Source organism: Hesperophylax consimilis, chromosome 25, assembly GCF_061612785.1.
Source record: "Hesperophylax consimilis isolate HC1 chromosome 25, BYU_Hcon_1.0, whole genome shotgun sequence".
Lineage (NCBI taxonomy): Eukaryota > Metazoa > Arthropoda > Insecta > Trichoptera > Limnephilidae > Hesperophylax > Hesperophylax consimilis.
In genome coordinates, this window is record NC_142860.1 from 19764264 (window position 1) to 19785958 (window position 21695).

General features: G+C 34.1%; 1 protein-coding gene across 1 annotated transcript in view; it reads left to right on the plus strand.

The window, feature by feature from the left end:
- The first annotated feature begins 1021 nt into the window (after positions 1-1021).
- The window catches only part of LOC149411645 (thiamine transporter 1-like), a 50756-nt gene continuing 30082 nt past the window's right edge, over positions 1022-21695 (plus strand). The window contains exons 1-4 of the mRNA XM_089646991.1: positions 1022-1719; positions 12196-12326; positions 19802-19946; positions 20917-21038. Of these exons, the coding sequence (XP_089503117.1) occupies positions 1485-1719; positions 12196-12326; positions 19802-19946; positions 20917-21038 (633 nt within the window). The 5' untranslated portion in view covers positions 1022-1484. The remainder of the gene's footprint in view (positions 1720-12195; positions 12327-19801; positions 19947-20916; positions 21039-21695) is intronic.

Below are 21695 nucleotides of genomic sequence, written 5' to 3' on the forward strand. Positions count from 1 at the left end.
GAAATTATATATTAATTGAAAAAAACACACTTTGTAATATACCACTTTTTATTTGAATTAATAATGAGAGCCAACCGGGTTTGGCTTATCTCAAGCTTCATCAGGGCTATATTTTTGTTTTTTATCGGTATGTTGAGTTTAATCTAATCATATTAAAAATGTACTGATAGGTAAAGACATGATATATATTTTGATATTGTCGTGTTGTGAGTAGTTTACATAATATGTGTTACAGTCATGGCGAAAAGAAGAATTAATTTATTTTCTAAATATTTTTCTTGGGTAATATTGTATCGAAGAATCAATTCAATACCGTACTTGTATGGCTTTCTTGGAAGAATTGAATTTTTTTACGGATAATTTTTTTTATTAATTTTCATATTCCGTACGTACACCCGCAAATGAAAAATTCATCTTAATATTTTGGAACTTGCAAAATGTGTTTTTTCCACAATAATAATCAAATTAGCGCCGTCTAAACAAGCAGTTTAAAAATAATTTCAAGTTTATCCTCGTTTCTTATGTCAAAAATTAACTTCTTTCTTTTAAAATTAGGCCACATAAATTTGTAGCTTTGGAGATGGTTTGGGCATGTAGAGCGAATGAGCGAAGAAAGGAGTGTAAGGAAAATATACGATGCAAATGTGAATGGTAGCAGAAGTCGGGGACGCCCGAGGAAGACATGGCATGACCAAGTGAATCAGATACTTGAGTCGGGCCATGTCAAGAGTCAGAAAAATAGAAAAGTATGTATGAGACGATGCATGAATGTGAATGAGGCAAGGAGTATGTGCCAAGACCGAGTTGTTTGGCGGTCCATTCTCTCTGCCTACCCCTGCGGGGAAACGGCGTGATGGTTAGTTAGTTAGTTAGTTAGGAGTTTAGGGAGCTACATTCCTTTTATTTAGGTTCTCCCCGTCCCATATGAAAATATAGGCAAGAACATTATGTATTTAAAAATACGTTTTTTTACTGGCAACACAAAACCTTAGATTTCATTTATTTACAGAGAAAAGTTTATTTTGGATTTTGGCGGTCGCGGAAATTTGACATTGACGGAATGTTCGAATGTTGCGTAGCCGACGTTTTCTCCGGGATAGAAGATACTCAAGATGTTGGAGATATCATTCGATAAATTCATTGACAATGTCCTTGACATTCAGATAAATATTTCGACCGGTGCTTGATTGACGAATGTGACGTCAAATGAGAATACTGATACGTAGGCGAGCATTGATATTTTGTCATCATTTCCTCGTGATGCTCGTGATTATTTGAACGGCTCGCACTGTTCGCAGCAGACGTCTTTGCGTCTTCATCCGAAGTTTATTGCATCACCGCCGGTGTTATTGGGTTTTCTGATGTAACGATTACCTGAACAGTGCCTAGTCATAATTTCGAGCAGCAGTCTTGAAACGGACATAATTGATAAAAACCAAGAATCAGCAAGAAAACCCATTGAAAGAAAAAGATTTACCTTAAAAATGCAAGAGTGGCTTAAGGTTTCGTTGTTATTGTGCACTTTTGGTCTGGTGAGAGAAATCCGTCCATCCGAACCATATGTGTCTGAATTTTTGCTTGGACCATGGAGGAATATTACAGAAGAAACGTTGAACAAAGATGTTTATCCTGTGGGAACATATTCCTATCTATCCCAACTGGTCATTGTGTTTCTGGTGACGGATTATCTAAAATATAAGCCATTGATTGTCTTGTCCGGTAAGTACTATTTTCTGTATGCTATTATCACTGTCTTTTTTTGAATAAATTTGAATACTGCTTAAGAGTTACAACTAGGGTTGCCAGCTCCCGTTTTCTGAATTAGAGGATTTGATACGATTAAATAAAGGACATAATATGATGACAATAAAGGACATCAATATTTTTTTAATAAAATGCTGTAATGGTAACAGTAGTTACATTTACTAATAAAAAAACAATGTTAATCGAAGCCAAGTAAGTAGTACGACCTTAATTAGTCATTTTGCATTTAAAGTAATAAATAAAGTTAATACTTGGTATTACTTTTGGCTTTTAATGTATCAATATTTAACTTATTTCGGTTTTGGTCCACGTATTCGTACACAAGGAAAAAATCATTTCGGCTTGGGCATTAAAAGCGGGGATGAAAAATACGTATTGTATTATTTTTACCAGATTCTTGTTTTCATCCGTAGATTTGAGAATCTGATTCCAAATTTCAAGAACATTTTCTTATCGTCTATAATTTTCGTCAGGAGAGGCTCTAATATACAGAACTCTTCTTACAATGCATCAAGGTTAATATTAGGTATCTGTAGTTTTGATACCATGATACACAAATCCTGGAACTTAATTTCTTTCGTCAGTGTCAGCGGCTGCAAACAATGGATATTACTGTTTTCTGAGAAATCGAATCGCGATTCTATATATGTCAGTACATTTCGATACCACTCCAAAAAACGGGTGTATCGGCACTAACCCGACAAACTTTAACCAGCTATTCCTTAGCACATTTGGAGTAAAAAATGTTATGTACACTTTGCTGTCCGGTAACATTTTTTTTCTTTTAAAAACAAAAAATAAATAAAATTTCCACACTCCGCTACTGCCCACAGTATAGGGGTAAAATAATTGGCAACGCCGCGCTACTGTCATCTCTTTCACACATATTCTGTCTCAAGTCCCGTGTGGTTCCCGCCACCCCGTCTCGTATCAGTGGTCAGTGCTGTTTTGGGAGTTCGCATGTCATCAAGTTTCTAGTTTCGTTTTTGTTTTGTTATCTAAGTTTTTACTGTTGAAATATGCCCCTCAATTATCCACCTGCCGAGCAAGCAGATATTGTTTTTGTTTATGGATTTTGCAATGGAAATTCACGAGCAGCCGTAAGGGAGTATCGCATGAGGTTTCCTGGAAGACGCGTCCCACACCATGCTACCTTTGTCCAGGTTTGTACCCTATCAATTGTTTATTGAAACTATTTACATTCATTGATAATGCCAAAAAGCGCTTTTGAAATTTAAACTGGGAACATTAAAAACATAACAAGGGGCCACCAACTTTAAAAATGTAAATTGTACTTTAGGTGATTTGTGTTCAGTGGTCACTAAACGGCGTTTTAAAAAGTTAATTAATTTTAATCTCTAATAAATGCATCATTCACTGCAATTGAATTCACTCCCTTTCTCACCATGGGATTATTTAAATTACTTGAATTCAATTTCACCCCTGTGAATCCAAGATATCAACCGTACCTAGTTAAGAAAATTATAATTTAAAACACTTTGTTATACATTTTACTATAAAAAAATGAAATAAATGAAGAGAAAACGTAAGTTTTCTGATATGTGCCTAAAATAAGTGTTCTTTAAAAATAAAATGAGTGAAAAAGCCCGCGATTGTTTATTTGACATTATTACTGAGCTGAATAATAAAAGCAGTTGTTATTTGTTGTTTTGTTTCAGATGTATCAACAATTGCGTGACTGTGGCATCGGACGGATTGAAGGCGCCGGCGGAGGACACAACATCGTTCCTGTGGCAGTTGAGGAGAGAATCCTGAACTTAATTACCGAAGACCCCACGCTGTCCGTGCGTCGGGTCGCTCTGATGATAGGACACAGGGAACACATGGCGGTATGGAGAGTTCTGAAGAAGCACGGGCTCAAACCTTTTCACTATAGGCGCTGCCAAGGCCTCATGGAGAATGACCACTTTTCCAGAGTCGTGTACTGCAGAAGAATGCTGCATAATGTCATAAGAGATGCAGACTTCATGAAAAACATATTGTTTACCGACGAAGCACAGTTCACTAAAACAGGAGTGCTAAATGTGCACAACTTGCACCATTGGGCTGAACAAAACCCCAAGCTTGTTCGGGAGTCGTCGAGCCAGGACAGATTTTCCATCAACATGTGGGCAGGAATCCTGGGAAATCAAATACTCGGTCCAATCGAGTTGCCTCCCAGACTAAATGGACCGATGTATTTGGAGTTCTTACAAGTGCAACTGGGCGAGATTCTGGAAGATGTGAACCTCGAATTACTACGGAGAATGTGGTTCCAGCACGATGGAGCCCCACCACACTATTCGATTGCCGTGCGGAACTACTTGGATGTCGAGTTTCCTGGTCGTTGGATAGGCCGTGGAAGTCCGGCCATTGCTTGGCCACCAAGATCACCCGACCTGACCCCCCTGGATTACTACCTGTGGGGGGCTCTCAAGGAAAAAGTGTATGCTAAGCCAATAGCCTCAAGAGAGCAACTGCTCGAACGAGTGATGGAAGCCGCTGCAGAAATTAAAGCAAATCCTGCAAACTTAAATAATCAAAATATAACAAGACTACACGCTTGCATCGAAAATAATGGTAGTCACTTCGAACAAATGCTCCAATAAAAAAATTAACATAAACTACATGTCCGCATTTTCATTTATTATTTATTGGTAAAATTCTCACAATGTCATTCATTTACACATCAATATTACCTACATATCAATATTTAATAAAATCTGTAGAAGAGTATGCCCGTCGGCATTCAACAAGTTTTTCGACAAGTGTGTCGAAAAGCGTCTTCTCTCTTTCCTACACACTAAATATTAATGGTTAAAAATGAGACGACTGATGCTTGTAAGCGCGCCAATACGTAAAAACAACGAAACTCGAATAAGAATTGCCAGGTGGGTTTTTTAATCGCTTTAATCTGACTTTAAACAATAATTAAACACGTAAAAATTATTTAATATAATATTACAGTACAGTACTTTGAACCTTCGCAATAAATTTATTTGATTTTAAGTTTAGTTTGTAGAACTCCATTTCAATTTAGAGATTTTTTTTATTTTAACAGTCTTATTAAAAAATTTATAAAAACAGTGTGTTTATAAACAAGTTCTGCTAGTTGTAATTATTATTACGCGTGACAGCTGTTTCACCTTCTGACGGCATTATCAAACTTTGGTAAAGCCACTTACAGACGACGTAAGTGATAACTTTCTTTTTTTATTATTCTGGCTTTATTGATTTCCGAGTAAATTGTCGTAAATTATTATTTGCTAATCCCAATATTATTTGCTAATGCTAATAATTAAGTGAAATTTTAAACAATGCAATAATAGGATTATTGCATTGTTAATTTCACTTAATGTCGTTGGTATTTCCAACTGATGACTCAGGGGTTTATTTCCCTGAATAATTAAGTATTTTGGGGTCTAATTATTATGCATTTCATTACATCCGATAATTTAAACAATTTTTATGTTGAATTGGGGTAAGTTTTATGGCTAAGGGAAGGAGTGGAAGGTGAGGAAGTACCTGGATATTCAGATCTGGTCACCAAATACGGCTAGTCATTTCAAGCAACGTTTAAATTCTAAACCTGGATATTCAGATCTGGTCACCAAATACGGCTAGTCATTTCAAGCAACGTTTAAATTCTGAACTTGGATATTCAGATCTGGTCACCAAATACGGCTAGTCATTTCAAGTAACGTTTAAATTCTAAACCTGGATATTCAGATCTGGTCACCAAATACGGCTAGTCATTTCAAGCAACGTTTAAATTCTGAACCTGGATATTCAGATCTGGTCACCAAATACGGCTAGTCATTTCAAGCAACGTTTAAATTCTAAACCTGGATATTCAGATCTGGTCACCAAATACGGCTAGTCATTTCAAGCAACGTTTAAATTCTGAACCTGGATATTCAGATCTGGTCACCAAATACGGCTAGTCATTTCAAGCAACGTTTAAATTCTAAACCTGGATATTCAGATCTGGTCACCAAATACGGCTAGTCATTTCAAGCAACGTTTAAATTCTGAACCTGGATATTCAGATCTGGTCACCAAATACGGCTAGTCATTTCAAGCAACGTTTAAATTCTGAATTAATTAATCAATTACGAAAAAGCGTGGGGTTAAGAATATTTTTTTTAAATTATAGTTGTAATTTATTGTCGATTTTTTAAAAAAATTGCGATATTTTAAATAAAATTTAATAATTATTGTTTAAATAAATTAGCAATCTGGCAGCATTCATTTGCAGGTGGTCAATCCAATGCAGTCATGACGTTTGTGTGAGTGCTTTCCTTTGTCTCAGTGTGTTGCGCAGCAGTTTTATATGAACCGTTTTTTGATTCATCGGGATTGTTTTTAAAACTATACATTCTTTGTACCTTCAAATTAGTGGAAATAAACTTAAGTGTGTCAAGCTGCTCGTTATATTCCGGTAATTCTGGAAGGCTTTTAACATAAGCAATAATATTCATAAATCACATTCCGCGAAGTTGTAAATAACTAAATTTATTAAAAAATATACGTTGTAGGATAGCCTAGCAAGTAACATTTTGACAGAGCACTTACGGTGATTTAAAAAACAACGGCGCTGTTCAAATAATCCAATTATTATTATTGATAAGTACCTAAGTGAGGAAAATTGTTTTTAAAAGTGCTCAGAATTATTGGACTTCGATTATAAATACAGGAAATCTACTAATTAGTTTCTTAGTTTCAAAATTAGACTATTTAATACGTGAAACGCGTAAGAGGTGAAACCAAAGCATTCCAGAGGTGAAACAATTTAGATACAAAAATAAAACTGATGTGTACAATACAAGAAGACAATCAGTGATTCGCATACGAAAAATGTGAATAATCATTATTGTTAAATAAAATATTTCTTTTCTGGTACTGGATTATGTAATACGGGCTTCGTTCGCAGCAACACGCGAGAGTTGCGATGTTGCTTTCAAATTTTGACAAAGGATAAAACAGTGGTGACATGTGGTGAAAATATGTTTAATTAATTTTTTATTAAAAAAAAACGTTACCGGACAGCAAAGTGCACATAACATTTTTTACTCCAAATGTGCTAAGGAATAGCTGGTTAAAGTTTGTCGGGTTAGTGCCGATACACCCTATAGTAGTTAATTTTTCAGCCTGAGAAGTAGACATTTTTCGAAGAATTTGCTGGACTGCCATTCCAAAAAAGCCATCTTCAATTCGATTTACTTGCGTACAGACGAAATAAAACGCTCTCTAACGTCACGCGTCACCTCACCTAGCAGAGGAAATAGGCGCTGAGCAATATTTGCCCGACCGTGTTCCCCTCCCCCACATTTCGACTCAGCCGCCCGCGCCGCGCCGCCGCCCGCCGCCTCGCAGCACATAGCGCGAAATCACGTTGATTCATTTATTTTTTCCAAATTAAACGACAAAGTATTGTCCTCTATTGAAGATTTTAAATTAGAGGACAAGATCAATTTTTGGGTCTGAAATAGAGGACGTCCTTTAAAATAAAGGACGTCTGGCAACCCTAGTTACAACTGCTCTCGACTGTTCGAAGCCAGTGGGACTATAGCAACCCTAATTAGTGTATGTTGTGAGGCTGGAGGAGTGGGAAAGAGGAAGGTTGGGAAGTACCTGGCTGTTCAGATGCTGTTGCCAAACAAGTCATTTCAAACAAGATGTCGACTTTAATTTGTGGTTTTCACCAAGGCGGTACTATCTACAACTCTGTTCATCTTTTAATAGTGTGTGTGAAGGAAAGAAAGATCTGGGGAGGAAAAACGTATGAGAGATCTGTAGGAACCTGGTTATCAGTATGTCCAGGAGTGACGGATGTTTAAATTCATCTCTCCTACTGCAGTGCATGGCGATGGGTCGGGAGAGTCCTGCTGGAGAGGTAAAAATATCTCCCTCAGCCAGTCTCTCCAAATCTAGACGCGTCCGCCGCCAAGACCTAGACTATCCCCACCCCATGAACCCGGGCACACCTGATAAGTCAACAAACTTAGAGAACTTATCTTATAAGGTTATCCAATGAATGGTTCCCGGGGCGACAGTACCCATACTCGCCTCCCAAATTGGAATATACACAATGCATAAATACACACAATGCATACATAAGTACATGCTGGTCACCTCGTCCACTCTCATTGAGTGACCTATAAATATTTTTCAACTAATGCCTCTAAACCATAGACTAAATTAGACTAGACACGGCATATTCATTTAAAAATAACCCCAACACAATCTTGGTTTGGTTCACATGCACATTTATGAAAAGGCCCACGCATTAGGTCGCAGTGCGAAATGGGCACTGTGCATTGAGTTTTACCTTTTGTTGGTCTATTTTGCTTCTCAGCTATGCTGGGCAAGTTCATTTTTTCAATCACAAAAATAACCGAGTTCCAAATATTTAAATTTTAATTATGTCCATATTACAACACCTCTGACAACAAATTCTCCGTGGTTTCGCTTACGAGTTTGAACGCTTGTACAAGGAGTTTAAACAGAGTTGGGTTGTTAAGTTCATCTCCATATTTGTGACGTACGCTACGTGGCGTTATTTTTAAAATGAATTTAACTAGACAGGGCTAATCTAGTATAGTACATCAATGCTCTAAACGATAAATGCAAAACTTTATTTTATTTTAATGTTATGTTTGAATTCATTCCAATTGCATTTTGTTACGGTTCTATTGTGACAATTTAATTCCAATTAAAATGTTTACAATTGCATTTTATGCATTCACATTTATTTTTACAAATAAATTGGCAAATGAAAAAATGCAGTATCGTAAAATAGAATTAATTTCAAAGACATTTTTGTAAACACAGTGGAATAACTAAGCAAATGTGTAAATCATTAGGGCCTAACTAATGACAACCATTTACCATACATTAATGCTTGTTTATCGGTTGTGTAAAATTTAAAACACGCCCACAGCAAACTTCTATCAGTTCAACTCTTCAGTTTTTTATGCACACTCAAATATAACTTTATTGTATTGTTTGCTTTCTGCACATTTGCTTAGCGACTTGTGACTTATCTCCTTTACTCGAGATTATAAGAGTATAAAATCTTGCAGATGCTATTATAAGATTATTTTTTACAAAGATCCTATTATATTTTTTTAATCTTATGACAACTTTGTTGCTTTGTCATTTTTATTATCTGTGTTTATCTTATTATTGTGTGCATATATAAAAATTATTATTATGCCTCATAATTATGCGCTCAACCAAAATAATCGCTAAAGTATTAGGAATTTGATATTTATCTATAAATTCACAGATATAACATCGTTAATAATTTTATTGTAACTATATTGTGGTCTAGCTCGACACGGATAACTTTGAAGTTGGTAGATGCTCTCAGTATCGCCCCTGTGAAAGACCACCATTCTAAATGGTATTAGCCATGTTTGATGACCAGATCTGAATAGCCCGGTACTTCCCAACCTTCCTCTATTCTTCTTATTCCCTTCCCCACTCCCTTCAATCTCACAACAATCGAATGTAAAATTTTATAACTAAATAAAATATGATTAAAAAAAATTAAAAATGTTCTCTTTTTTTAATTTTTTTTTTTATCGGTACCCTTCCATCTTAAATACGTATGTATATATGTTTTATTGTTACAGTCAGTTTTAAAAGGGCAAAGCACAAAGGATAACAAATTATTATAAGCAATAATTATTAGCGTGCAACACAGATACAAATTGAAAAAAATTAAGAAAGGAATAATTGTTGAATGAAATACTAGTATTTATTGAATTATTTGGCGGTTAAAATAACCCGACGTAGCACAGTGGTTCTGTGCATATGACCGGCAATCAGAAGGTGCGGGTTCAATTCGCGTCGGCGGCATTTATTTTTTGTGTTTCAGGCCAATAGTTTATTATTATTAAAAGAATTTGCGCAGTTTTTAGGTAAAAAAATAAATTGTTTTTACAGGAAAATAAATATTCTTTTTTGGAAAATATTTTTGTATCTGAAAATAAATATTGGAAATTTGAAAAAAGTTATTTATCTTTTTTACTTCTACCATCATGTCGAATCACCCCCCGAAGTTAGCGCACTTTACCCCCGGACACCCTGTATACTAGTATGTTTGCGGTACGTTCCAGAGTGGTAGATACTTTCAGTGTTCGTCCTGATGAAAGAACACCATTCAGAATTTAAACGTTGTTTTTTTATGTGAATACCACACAAGAGTCCCAACTGCTCTCAACTATGAGAGACTATTGCATCTCCAATTGGGGTATGCTGTGAGGATGAAGGTAGTGGGGAGGGGAAGAAGATAGTGAAGAGGAAGGTGTGGCAACACCTGGCTATTCAAATCTGGTCACGAAACAATGCTTAAGCCGTTTTTGGTGACTAGCTCTGAATAGCCAGTTACTTTCCTCTTCGCCATCTCCTTCCTCTCCCCACCCCAAATGGATTTTCCGTTTTGGATCTCACTGGCTCCAGATGGTTGGCGCGATCTCACATAAAAAAAATCACTTTAAGTTTAGGAAAAATATGCCATTGCCCAAGAGTCCCAACTATCCAGAGCTAGTGGTATTACGGCATATCCAATTGGGATATTTTTCGAGGCTGAGAGGAGTATGGAGGAGGAAAGAGACAGACAGGAAAGGTTGGGAAGTAGCCAACTATGGTTAATGCCACTTATGTTTAGTTTATGAATGGTGGTCTTTGATAAGTATAATACGCATAGTATCCACCGCTCTGGAATGGGCTAAATATATGTTGTTGACTGCTGAATTTTAAAATGTTTTTGAAAGCAATTGTTTTTGCTCGACAACAACAAATAATAATTCCTGTTATTTTGTCGTTTTTCACAACTACCTGAATGATAAATTTATTTTTGTCTACTGATATCAAATATTATTTTAATATTACACATAAAAACTTTAAAAGATCGATGATTATTTATTATTGATAGCTAATTTTCACATATTATGCAAGTTGATAATTCATTTGAAAAAAATTGATAATAATGCAAGTAGATAACCACTATTTCATACCTAGTATATCTTTTAGGTATTAAATGATACAGTATGTAACAGAATGTATTTATTTATTTCATATATTTATTTAGTATGTTTTTATACTTTTAATTTTTTTGAATTCAGGTACAAATATATAAGCACTATTTCATTGGTATTATATTATACAGTAAGTCTAAAGTAATGGTGTTTGAAAGAGAGAGTACGAAAACAGTTTGCAATATAGTTGTGAATGAGGAATACTTGGATCAGGTGGATGAGTTTGTGTATTTGGGAAGTATGTTTACGAGAGATGGGAAGGCTGACAGATATTGAAAGAAGGGTAAATGCAGGTAACTCCATTAATGGAGGACTGAACGCAGTTGGCGCTAACAAAATTTTTTTGTAAAGAAGCGAAGCGAAGTCCACGATGGAGTACTGGTACCTACCCTGATGTATGGCAGTGAGACATGGAGATAATTTATAATTTCGGATAAAAATATAAGATCAAAAATTTTTCTTCTATCATTTAACTTGAGCAATTTCAATGAATGTAATAAAAAATCATAATCTATTATTTCTAAAGGAATTCCAAGCCTAAAATTAATACACCAAAGAAATATAAAGAATAAATATAATATATAAAGAAGATTGTCTGTGGAAGGCGGCATGAATTTGATTTTTATACAAATTTACAGTTTATATATGTTAACAGAAATGTATGTAATCCGTCATTGTATTCAATTCCTTGGAAATGTATGTAGTTAACAATTAATTAATTTGTATTCAAAATTATTTAATACCTACAATTCCTAGGAAATGTATACATTTCCCAGGATATGTATGTATTAAATAATTTTTAAAACAATATTTTATACATTTCCTAAATAGCTTCGGAATTGAATACATTTCCTAGGAGTTGTGTACAATTCCTAGATATCATACATTTCCGGTAATATATTATATACTATGAAAAAATCATTTCTCTGAATATAACTAGCTATTCTGGGGAAACTACTTATGATAGATTATGTACTATTTATATAAATATATGAACACTTTATATGGTAATGTGGTACAATTCACAAAAAACATAATTTTGAAAAAAACAATTAATTATTACGAAAATCGAATCTGTTGGCAGAATTAAATAAAAAATCTAAAGCAGAATTTCGTTACTTCTCGATGAATTTTCACACATGAAATTAAAAATAAGAGGAAAATTATTGTCTACATTTGATTACGAAAAACTCTGTGCAAAACCGGGACAACGGTGACATTATTTTTACAAAAAATTTTTTTTTAATTTTTCACATATCGCCACTTTGTAATGGCGGCACCCTTCTACCATGTAATATTCACCATTCCTTTCTGTCCAATGTTGTCGAAAAGCAGTGTAATCTACGTTAATATATTTTTAATAAGAATGATTGTTTAATTGCAGGTTTTTGCGGGATAATAGTGTACTCCATATTGCTGTGGACGGAGAGCTTGGCATGGCTGCAAGTATCACAGTTCTTCTATGGCCTCTATATGGCCACGGAAGTGGCATATTATACCTACATGTATGCAAAGGTAATATCAAATTATAATTTTTTTCCTGTAACCAAAGAATTAAAAGTGGATCCCCGTTCTTTATCCTTGTCTAGGGACATGTCCTTAATGTACTTATCCCCTCATTTTGGCTTTGACACAGACAGGAGCGAGTTTTATAGCCGTATGGCGATCCGGTTTTTGCCAAGGCTGAAATGATTTCCTATCATATACTATCATACCTTCCTTAAAACAGCCTTACCCACATTGGAAAGAAGAAGATGATTTTGTTGCATTGTAAATTGTCGCAAGTCAGTACATTATTCGCATTTGTGGCAAGCAGTTGCAATCGTTGTATCGTCGTGAATTGGAGTCGTGTATTCACATGCTTTGTGCTCTGTTTGCAAAATATCATCTCGTTTTGGAGGAAATTTTCACCCTGCGTACAGTGCCAGTTCGTCGAGAGCCATACTGCAGGGATTCATGGGAACTCGAGGAAGGCTGTTTCCATCATTCCACATTTCCCGTGATTTTCAAACACAATTGAATGTGCTTTATATTTTCGCATCCTTGTTGATTTGGTTTACAGTCCATTCCGTGTAATAGTGCACGGTACAATTATATTGGCGACACTGTCCTTGACTTGGGATGTAGAACGGGAATCCGACTTCAGGTCTACGCTTCGACGTATTTTAAAAGACACTAGCTGACGTGTACCCATGCGTTGTTCGTCTGTTCTCTACTTTCCATAGATATAATATGCATGTATTATGTAAATAAACCTACTGGAAGAGATTTTCTAAATGATAGTGAAAACCCTATCAAACTCAGTTGCGTAGTTTAGAAGAACTAAGCGCACAAACAGACAGACGCGGATAGCGATGTTGTTTTATATTATTTAGAGATAGACATTTAATGCACACTTTTTCATTTCACTTTTTACTTGTTCATTTTACGTTGCGTTAAATAGCTGATTTTTTCAAATTTGACCTAAAAAATTCCAACTTCAGACTCCCCAATTGGAGTGTGTTCTGAGGCTGAAGTTAGTGCGGAGAGAACGAGATAGAGAGGTGGAAGGTAAGAAAGTACCTGGCTATTCAGATATGGTCACCAAAGTCATTTCGTGTAATATTTCGATTTTGTTGATGGTTATTCACTAGGGCGATACTGAGAGCATCTACCATGTGGTCTGAACAACACTGATACTAGGCAGGTACATTAGTTTCCGAGACATATTACCTAATAGAGCCTTAGGCCTATAACCTAATTCTATAATTTATTCATTTTATGCTTTCACTATAATCTCAATCGTAGTTTTATGAATTTTAATGACCTTATAAATAAATTTAATAATGAACCATATTTTATAGCTAACATTAGCTCATTTGTCATTTTGTTTGGTAAATTATATATGTACATACATTGTTTTCAAACTTTAACCATGATATCATTAACAAACTATATACAGGGTGTTTAGGGTCGTACTTTACTTGTACTTGAATTTAACCAGTGATTCCTGACATTATTTGGTGTAAAAAATGTAAATGAAATTTTGGTCTCCAATGACATTTAATTTTTTTTTTTTTAAAGAGAAAATGTAGAAAATCAGTAGTAATCGGACAGCTAGGGTCGATTTGAGGGATTGAGCAGATGCTAGGCTGAGTGACCTAATGACATGCGGAAGAATTTAAAAAAATGTTATTTTTGAAAAAAAATAATTGAAAAATTTTGAAAAAAAAACAAAATTTCATTTTTATTTTTTACTTCAAATAATATAAGGAATCACTGGTTAATGTAAGTCAAGTACGTCCCTTAACACTCTGTATAATTAGGCTTGCATCTTTTGTTTTATGAAATGTTTACTACATTTTAAAGTGTTGCTTGAATATTTATTAAATTAAAGGAAATGAACAAAAACGTGAGGCTGTATGCAATGTGTAATCGAAATCAACAACATTTAATAAAGGGTTGCTATATTTGTCATGAAACATGAAAAGTCGCTGAGTCAAGTTGTGCTATATCTGTCACCAACTCACACATCCTCTTAAAGCTTGTTCTATCTTCATTTCTATTATAATCAAACATAAGATAACAGTTTTAGAAAGAGAACACAAAACTTTCTCTTTGCATAAAAAAGTTAACCATATATATTAAATGGAAATCAATTTATTACGCCAATCTTTAAAACAACTCAAATGCAAAACCATTATATTTACCAAGCCATAAAAAACTACAATAATCTCCCTTCCGAATTGCGCTGTATTACGAACCAACAAGAACAAATAAATAAAATCAAACTTTTTTCCAAAAAAACTTATAGTAAAAAAAAAATATATATATTATTATATATAGTTTACACATAACATAATATTATAACATAGAATCTAAGTAAGAATCGTGGCTCCCTTATCAGGCACAAGAGCTCCTCTTTTCTGATAAGGTATACATGACCAATTATGAAGCTAAATATTATATTTTGCAAAATATGTATGTAGGGGAAAGTAGGGTATATTGGACCGGTCGTTAAATTGGACCAGCGTAAAATTAACGAAACTACAAAACATATTTTGATCCTGGCAATACTGAATGTTGCGCATCTAACTTTAATGTTGCCTTACCGACCGGCATCACATTCGAGAAGAATTAAGAGAAGTTACAGGGACAAAACGAAATATCTCTGCTTCGATGTAATATTTGGAAAACTTTCATACGTCTTTAACTGCATCCATGGTTAAAGTTTTTTGACTATCTTTTCATATTAAACTCGGTCATTTTCATAATTTTATGCCCGCAATAACCGGAATATCCAAATATGTAGGTTGGGTTTGATAAAAAAAAATTTTTGAAAGAAGTAAGAGTACGATTAATTGGACCACTGTGAGTTCGGCAAATCGGACCGGTCCAATTTATCTTACTCAATGCTGCTACAAGTGAAAATAAATTGTGACTGCAGTTAAATTTGTATTTATTTTAGATGGCGGATAGTAAACATTATTACAAATGGACACAAGAAGACCCAAGGCAAGCAATATTTGCGTTTCGTAATGAACATGTTGGTTTGAATGAATGTGCCCGTGTTTATAAAATTCCAAAACCGACTTTAAAGAGGCATCTAGATTAGAATAATACACAAAGGACGACCAACATTTTTAATTTTTAGAAGTAGTTGAAAATGATTTAGTGAACCATCTCCAACACTGGAACAGTGTATGTTTGAAAAAGGCGCGTGGTGCTCAGAAAGCTTTCATATTAACACCAAGCCCTTATAAGAAATAATTTGGCAATATCTATTCAGAAACGTCTAGGTAAGAGACCAAAAATGAAGCCTATTAACAAAACCAGTAAATGCGTAGGAATCGGAAAAAAGAAAAAGATGAAAGCTGCAAGCAGTGTATCGCTCAAAGGTTAAGCCATTGGAAAGAAGACAACTAAACCCAATAAATATAACAGCAGCAGTGATTCAGATACTGAGTTAGAAATTGTGTTGGACGACTCTGATAGCCTACCATCTGAAAATAAGGAAAATGCATGCGGTATATGCAATGGAGATTATTTTGACTAGCAAGGACCAAAATTAGACTGGGTGCAATGTGTGCATTGTCATAAATGTCATCACGAAACCTGTGTAAGCAACCCAGATATTTGTGATAATTTCTTCAAAAAATAAAGCGTTCTCTCGTATTACAATACATTAGGTAATATTAGTAAGGTGGGTTGGGTCAGGTTAGGCTAGTTATTTCATGTTTATTTTTTAGGTAAATAAGGTTACATTCTAACAAAAGAATAATCCTAGGTCCAATTTACAAAACCCACTGGTCCAATTTAACAAACCGGTCTGCTAATTTGGAACAAATGCCTAAATGAAGTAAAATATTTTTAATAAAATAACTGTTAACATTTAATATAAAATAATAAACGGCCTTTGTAGTCTGATAACGCACCTTTCATGTCAGTATATTTGAAGTCCTCTAATGTAATGAAATCCCAATAAATTTACTACTTTCCGAAAAGTGGTCCAATTTAACAGACTCTCCCCTATTAATGTAACCCATATGATCTATATTAAAATAATAAAAAAAATAAAAAAATGCTCGGAAGCTCGTAGTATGAGTGGGAAACTGGTAAATCTACATCGTCACAGAGAATCTGAAAAAAAGATTTTTTTTTGCGTGATCTGAGTGATTTTTTCCAATTGGAAAATTCCAACTTCTGAATTGATTTACTCGCAAAAAAAAGCTTAAGAATAGATAGCACCCTAAAATAAAGTCGGAATCTTAACGACGTAAGTGAAGAAGCCATGCTCAAAAATATGCAACGTGCTGCTCTGGTGTATTGGACAGACCTACGGTTGAATTTGCCTCATCAAATCTCTAAAATAAAGTGGGAATCTTAACAACATAAGTAATGAAGTCGTGTAAAAACAATTATCGGCGCGTGGCCCGGCGTAATGGACGAACCCACGGTCGATTTTCCCTAGCAGGCGTAGAAAATTGATCTTTCTGTGGGATTTATTTTAATTATTTCTGATGAACGTATTACTAAAATCTCAGATGTTTCTAGAGGAATCCCTCGGGAAGTTACTAATTCATCGTCCAAAAAAATATAATCTATAGTAGGTACTCTTTTTATTCATCTTAAATATAAATAACTTACATCCATATGAATCAGTCTAAAAAAAATTATTTATTATTGTTACGAATTCGTCGGAATTGATTAAAATGTGAGCCTCGAGCGAACCCCCGTTATCATTCTTGTGTCAACTTGTATCAAAAAAAATGATACTGCAAAATCGACTCCAAATGTGATGTAGATTCTCCGTTTCTTACTTAATAATACTAATAATAATATTTGGCTAATTTATATAGCGCTGTTTTCGTGGGAAATCACCTCAAGGGCGCTGTACAAATATATTTCTTAAATAGTTAATACTACAACTACTGACTTAAAACTAGTGACTAGTGCGACTTATATCTAGTGACTTACGACTATGGCCTATAACTACTATCTTAAAAAAAATATATATCTACATATGTAGGAACTTATAGCTAAAATTAACATTAACAATCTAATTTTACAAGCCCCAGAAGAAGGAGGAAGTTCCATTAAAATTAGTTTTTATTATTAGCTGGAAATATATCTTAAATGAATGAATGAAACTAATCGTCGATCTTTAATGCATTTAAATGATTCATCTGCCAACAATTAAACCGATTGACGTGTTATGTTCCCAGTGATATTGTCCATTGTCCATTGGTAGGCAAGTCAATAGCTACTATGAGTTTCTGGACACCGTGTGTATTAAACATATTATAAAAATTTTAAACAGAAAAAGATTCATTCGCATCTAGGAATTGAACCCAGGACCACAGCCTTGCCGGGGTTTTGCTCTAACCACTGAGGTAATTCGACCCTGTTAACTTCGGTCTGATTGGTTTGTGGATGGAAGAAAGAATCGGGAGTGCTTTAGAGAACATGCCGTGATTAAGTGAATTAAATAATACTTGACTTGGGTCATCCAAGAACTTGAACAACAGAAGTTTATGTTTTTGAGAGATAATTGATATTGTGGATGAAGCAAGAAGTTTGTGCTAAGTTAGAGTAGTTTTGCATCCAATGTTCTATGCCCGCATGGCATGGATTACCGAGATGTGAGAAAATTAGCACTGTTGTACTACAAAATATGTTTTCTGTGTTAATTGGTATGCGGCAAAAACAATAATACCACATTGCAAATGTAATACCTCATAAAGTAGTATTCAATTACATAATATACATACTTTAAGTATGTCATATACAAACTATATAAAGAAAAAATGTTGCTGACTAAAGTAATATATGTACATATCTACTAGATAATACTATGTAATACAGTCATTGGTTGTATTCAAATGGACTGACAAAATATATTACTATTAAAATTGAACCAAACTTAAATATATATTTGCATGCACTAAACTACACTACACTTCTTTTGCCCAGCACCATTATACCCACCAAGGAAAACATTTCTTTAATAAATTACCAAAAGAAATCAGAAGCATTAATGATAAAAAACAAATAAATGTTTTAGGGAAATGATTAACAAAAAATAATTAGTAGCCTGAAATATCAATGCAAATTGAAAATATCTCCCGAGTAAAAATAAATTCCGCCAACGGGAATTTGTATTATTGATATTTCATGCGACTAATTATTGCTTATAATTATTTGTTATCCTTTATGCTATGCATAAAATCTTGTCTTATAAACATTACTTTATCATTAAAAATAAAATAAATAAGTTTAGTAATATACAATACATTTGTTGCACCGCACATATACTGCTGTTTTAGTATTCTCCATCTTAGTGATGTATCTTAAAAAAACTCCAAGCAATCCCGAATAGAACAAGAAACAAATTTTTAAGTGTAATAAAATATTTTTATTTTTTAATTAATCCAGCTTAAAAAATATTTAATTTATTATTAATTTTAATTTGTTTTATTTTTTTATGAAAGACAAATATTCCCGGATCACAAATAACTTGACAATATTGAAAAATCTCCTGCTACCACCACAGTAAGCGGAAAATGTTGCTTGTGCTGTGATGGAGGACTTGGCCAGATGAGGAATTGAACACAATACGCCTGGGTTTGACCCAAACGCGATTTCAACTCAGCCACCGACCGGTCGGTGGCTGCAGATTATTAGTTTTTAAATGACTATTTATAAATTCTACGTATAACAATATATAATAAAACTCATATATTCAGAACCAGCGTTTCTTGGTCAATATGAACATGTTTTTTAATTCATAATATTTTTCACTGGAGTTCCTTATTATTTACTATATAAAGGCGTCTAAATGAACAGCTTAGTTACTTATTAATTACACAAATAATTTATTACATTTTTATTATTTACTTACTGTGCCCCGCCACGTATTGCTGTGGCTCAGTCTGTCTGTGCAGATAGAGAAACAATAGCACTTGTTTGCTTTTATAGTAATTTTTTTTTTGTAATAAAAATCTTTTTATTATAACAGAAGTGTTTTTGCACAATGAAACTATACAATACCTTTTTTACGATCTGTAGCTAATGAATTCATATTTAAACGATGAAACACAACATAGAGTCCGCTCCCTGTAAGAGTTTTGATACATACTATGATGTGAAGTTCGTGGTGACCGGTTATGTCATCAAAATGACAATTAAACACACCTCCAAAAAGTGATATAAAGTCATGAAAAGTGATGAAACAAAAATTAGTTTAAATAGGTTACATAAGTAACTATTAAAACTAGTTTTTGTTTCATCACTTTTACTGACTCTATATCACTTTTTAAAGGTGTGTTGAATTTTCATTTTGATGAAATATCAGGGAACCGAAGTTCGTATGTTTCTTTGGCTAAGACTTAGCGGCTGATACAGAATGTCAATTTTTAATTTTTAAATGTGATGCAAGTGGCCAGTTCATTGGGAATGTCACTTTGTGTCTTATTAGAAAATGCCACACATTTCTTTGACCTCCGTTACAGGTGGAAGCAGACAGATATGACCAGGTGTCCAGCTGGAGTCGTGCTGCGGCCCTGGTGGGCAGGTTCCTCTCCGGGGTCATAGCTCAAATCCTCGTCTCCTTCAGCGTCATGGACCTGCGACAACTCAATTATATCACCTTCTCTTGTAAGTATGTATTCATTTTTATAGATAAAATAATTGATGATTAGGTTAGTTAGTTAACTTTTCAAAAATTTTGTAAAACTTCAATGTTTGTTTTGAGTACCACAAGAGAGTCCCAACTGTTCAGAGCAAGTGGGACTATGGCATTCCCAATCGGGGTATATTTTGAGGCTAAAGAGAGTGAGGAAATGAAGGAGATGGGGGAGGGTAAATTTGGGGAGTTACTCAGATATGGTTCCCAAACACTGCTACAACCATTTAAAACATTTATTTATACGCCCATTGGGCTTTTACATACATAGTTCATAAAAAAATTATATTCTGAAGATTGTAAGTTCACAAAAGTCCATTTGACATATTATAACATCAAGTAAATAGTAAATGCATACAATAATTATTTGTAGGTATAAACCTGTTGTAAAAAAATAAGAATATTCCTACTCCTAAGTTATACAGACTTAAATTAGTTAATAAATAATGTAAAGTTTATATGTAAATGCTAGGTAGTGGCAGCAGTAACATGATACAATACGACACATAGTGTATGAGGCCTTTGAGTTAGAAAGTTAACGAAATAATTATTGGCAGTATTGTTAACAAATATACTGCGTTTGACAGGTTGTCGTGGCCTGCTAAATCGAGGGCGATCGGTCAGCCATTTTACATAGTTTATATAAAAAATATTGTGAACATTATAAATATAGAATAGTAAAGCAATAATATAATATTCACCATTTGACATATAAAACCAAGCAAAAAGCAAATCTAAACATGATAGTTTGTAGGTATAAGCCTGTTTTGTCAATCTTGAGGAAATAATTCAATAAGAGGTGCAATAGCTAGATATTTATTTTTTTATTTTAAAAGTTCTAATATATTGGTTTTAAATTTGGAAACCGATTGGAAATGATAGACATCGATTGAACTATATTTGTTTCCAATATACAAATGATTCAATTATTTTTATTTCCAGCCCAGATATTGAGCATCATCTGGGCGGTTCTGCTGCCAGGAGTGGAGAGAAGTGTCTACTTCCACAGAGAAGTAGCTCTTCCATTGACTTCTGGAAGATCCACAGCTTCTGCAAATACTCAGGTGCGAATTAACAAATTTACTTATTTTCGTTTTTTGACACTTCACAAGAACTTTGGGAGAACCACTGTAACTTCATCAGGCAAACATCATCCTATCATTATTTAGTATTTAGTGTAATTGGTGTAACTCGGATATTCAAAATAAATTGGAAAAAATACAACATTCCAGTGTAAACCGATTCAAATTTACAAAATAATAATACTAATTAGGACGATTTATCACCACGTAAACATACGTTTTTCGACGTTTGACCGCAACGGCTGTCTTTTAGATTCAAATTTACAAAATAATAATACTAATTAGGACGATTTATCACCACGTAAACATACGTTTTTCGACGTTTGACCGCAACGGCTGTCTTTTAGATTCAAATTTACAAAATAATAATACTAATTAGGACGATTTATCACCACGTAAACATACGTTTTTCGACGTTTGACCGCAACGGCTGTCTTTTAGATTCAAATTTACAAAATAATAATACTAATTAGGACGATTTATCACCACGTAAACATACGTTTTTCGACGTTTGACCGCAACGGCTGTCTTTTAGATTCAAATTTACAAAATAATAATACTAATTAGGACGATTTATCACCACGTAAACATACGTTTTTCGACGTTTGACCGCAACGGCTGTCTTTTAGATTCAAATTT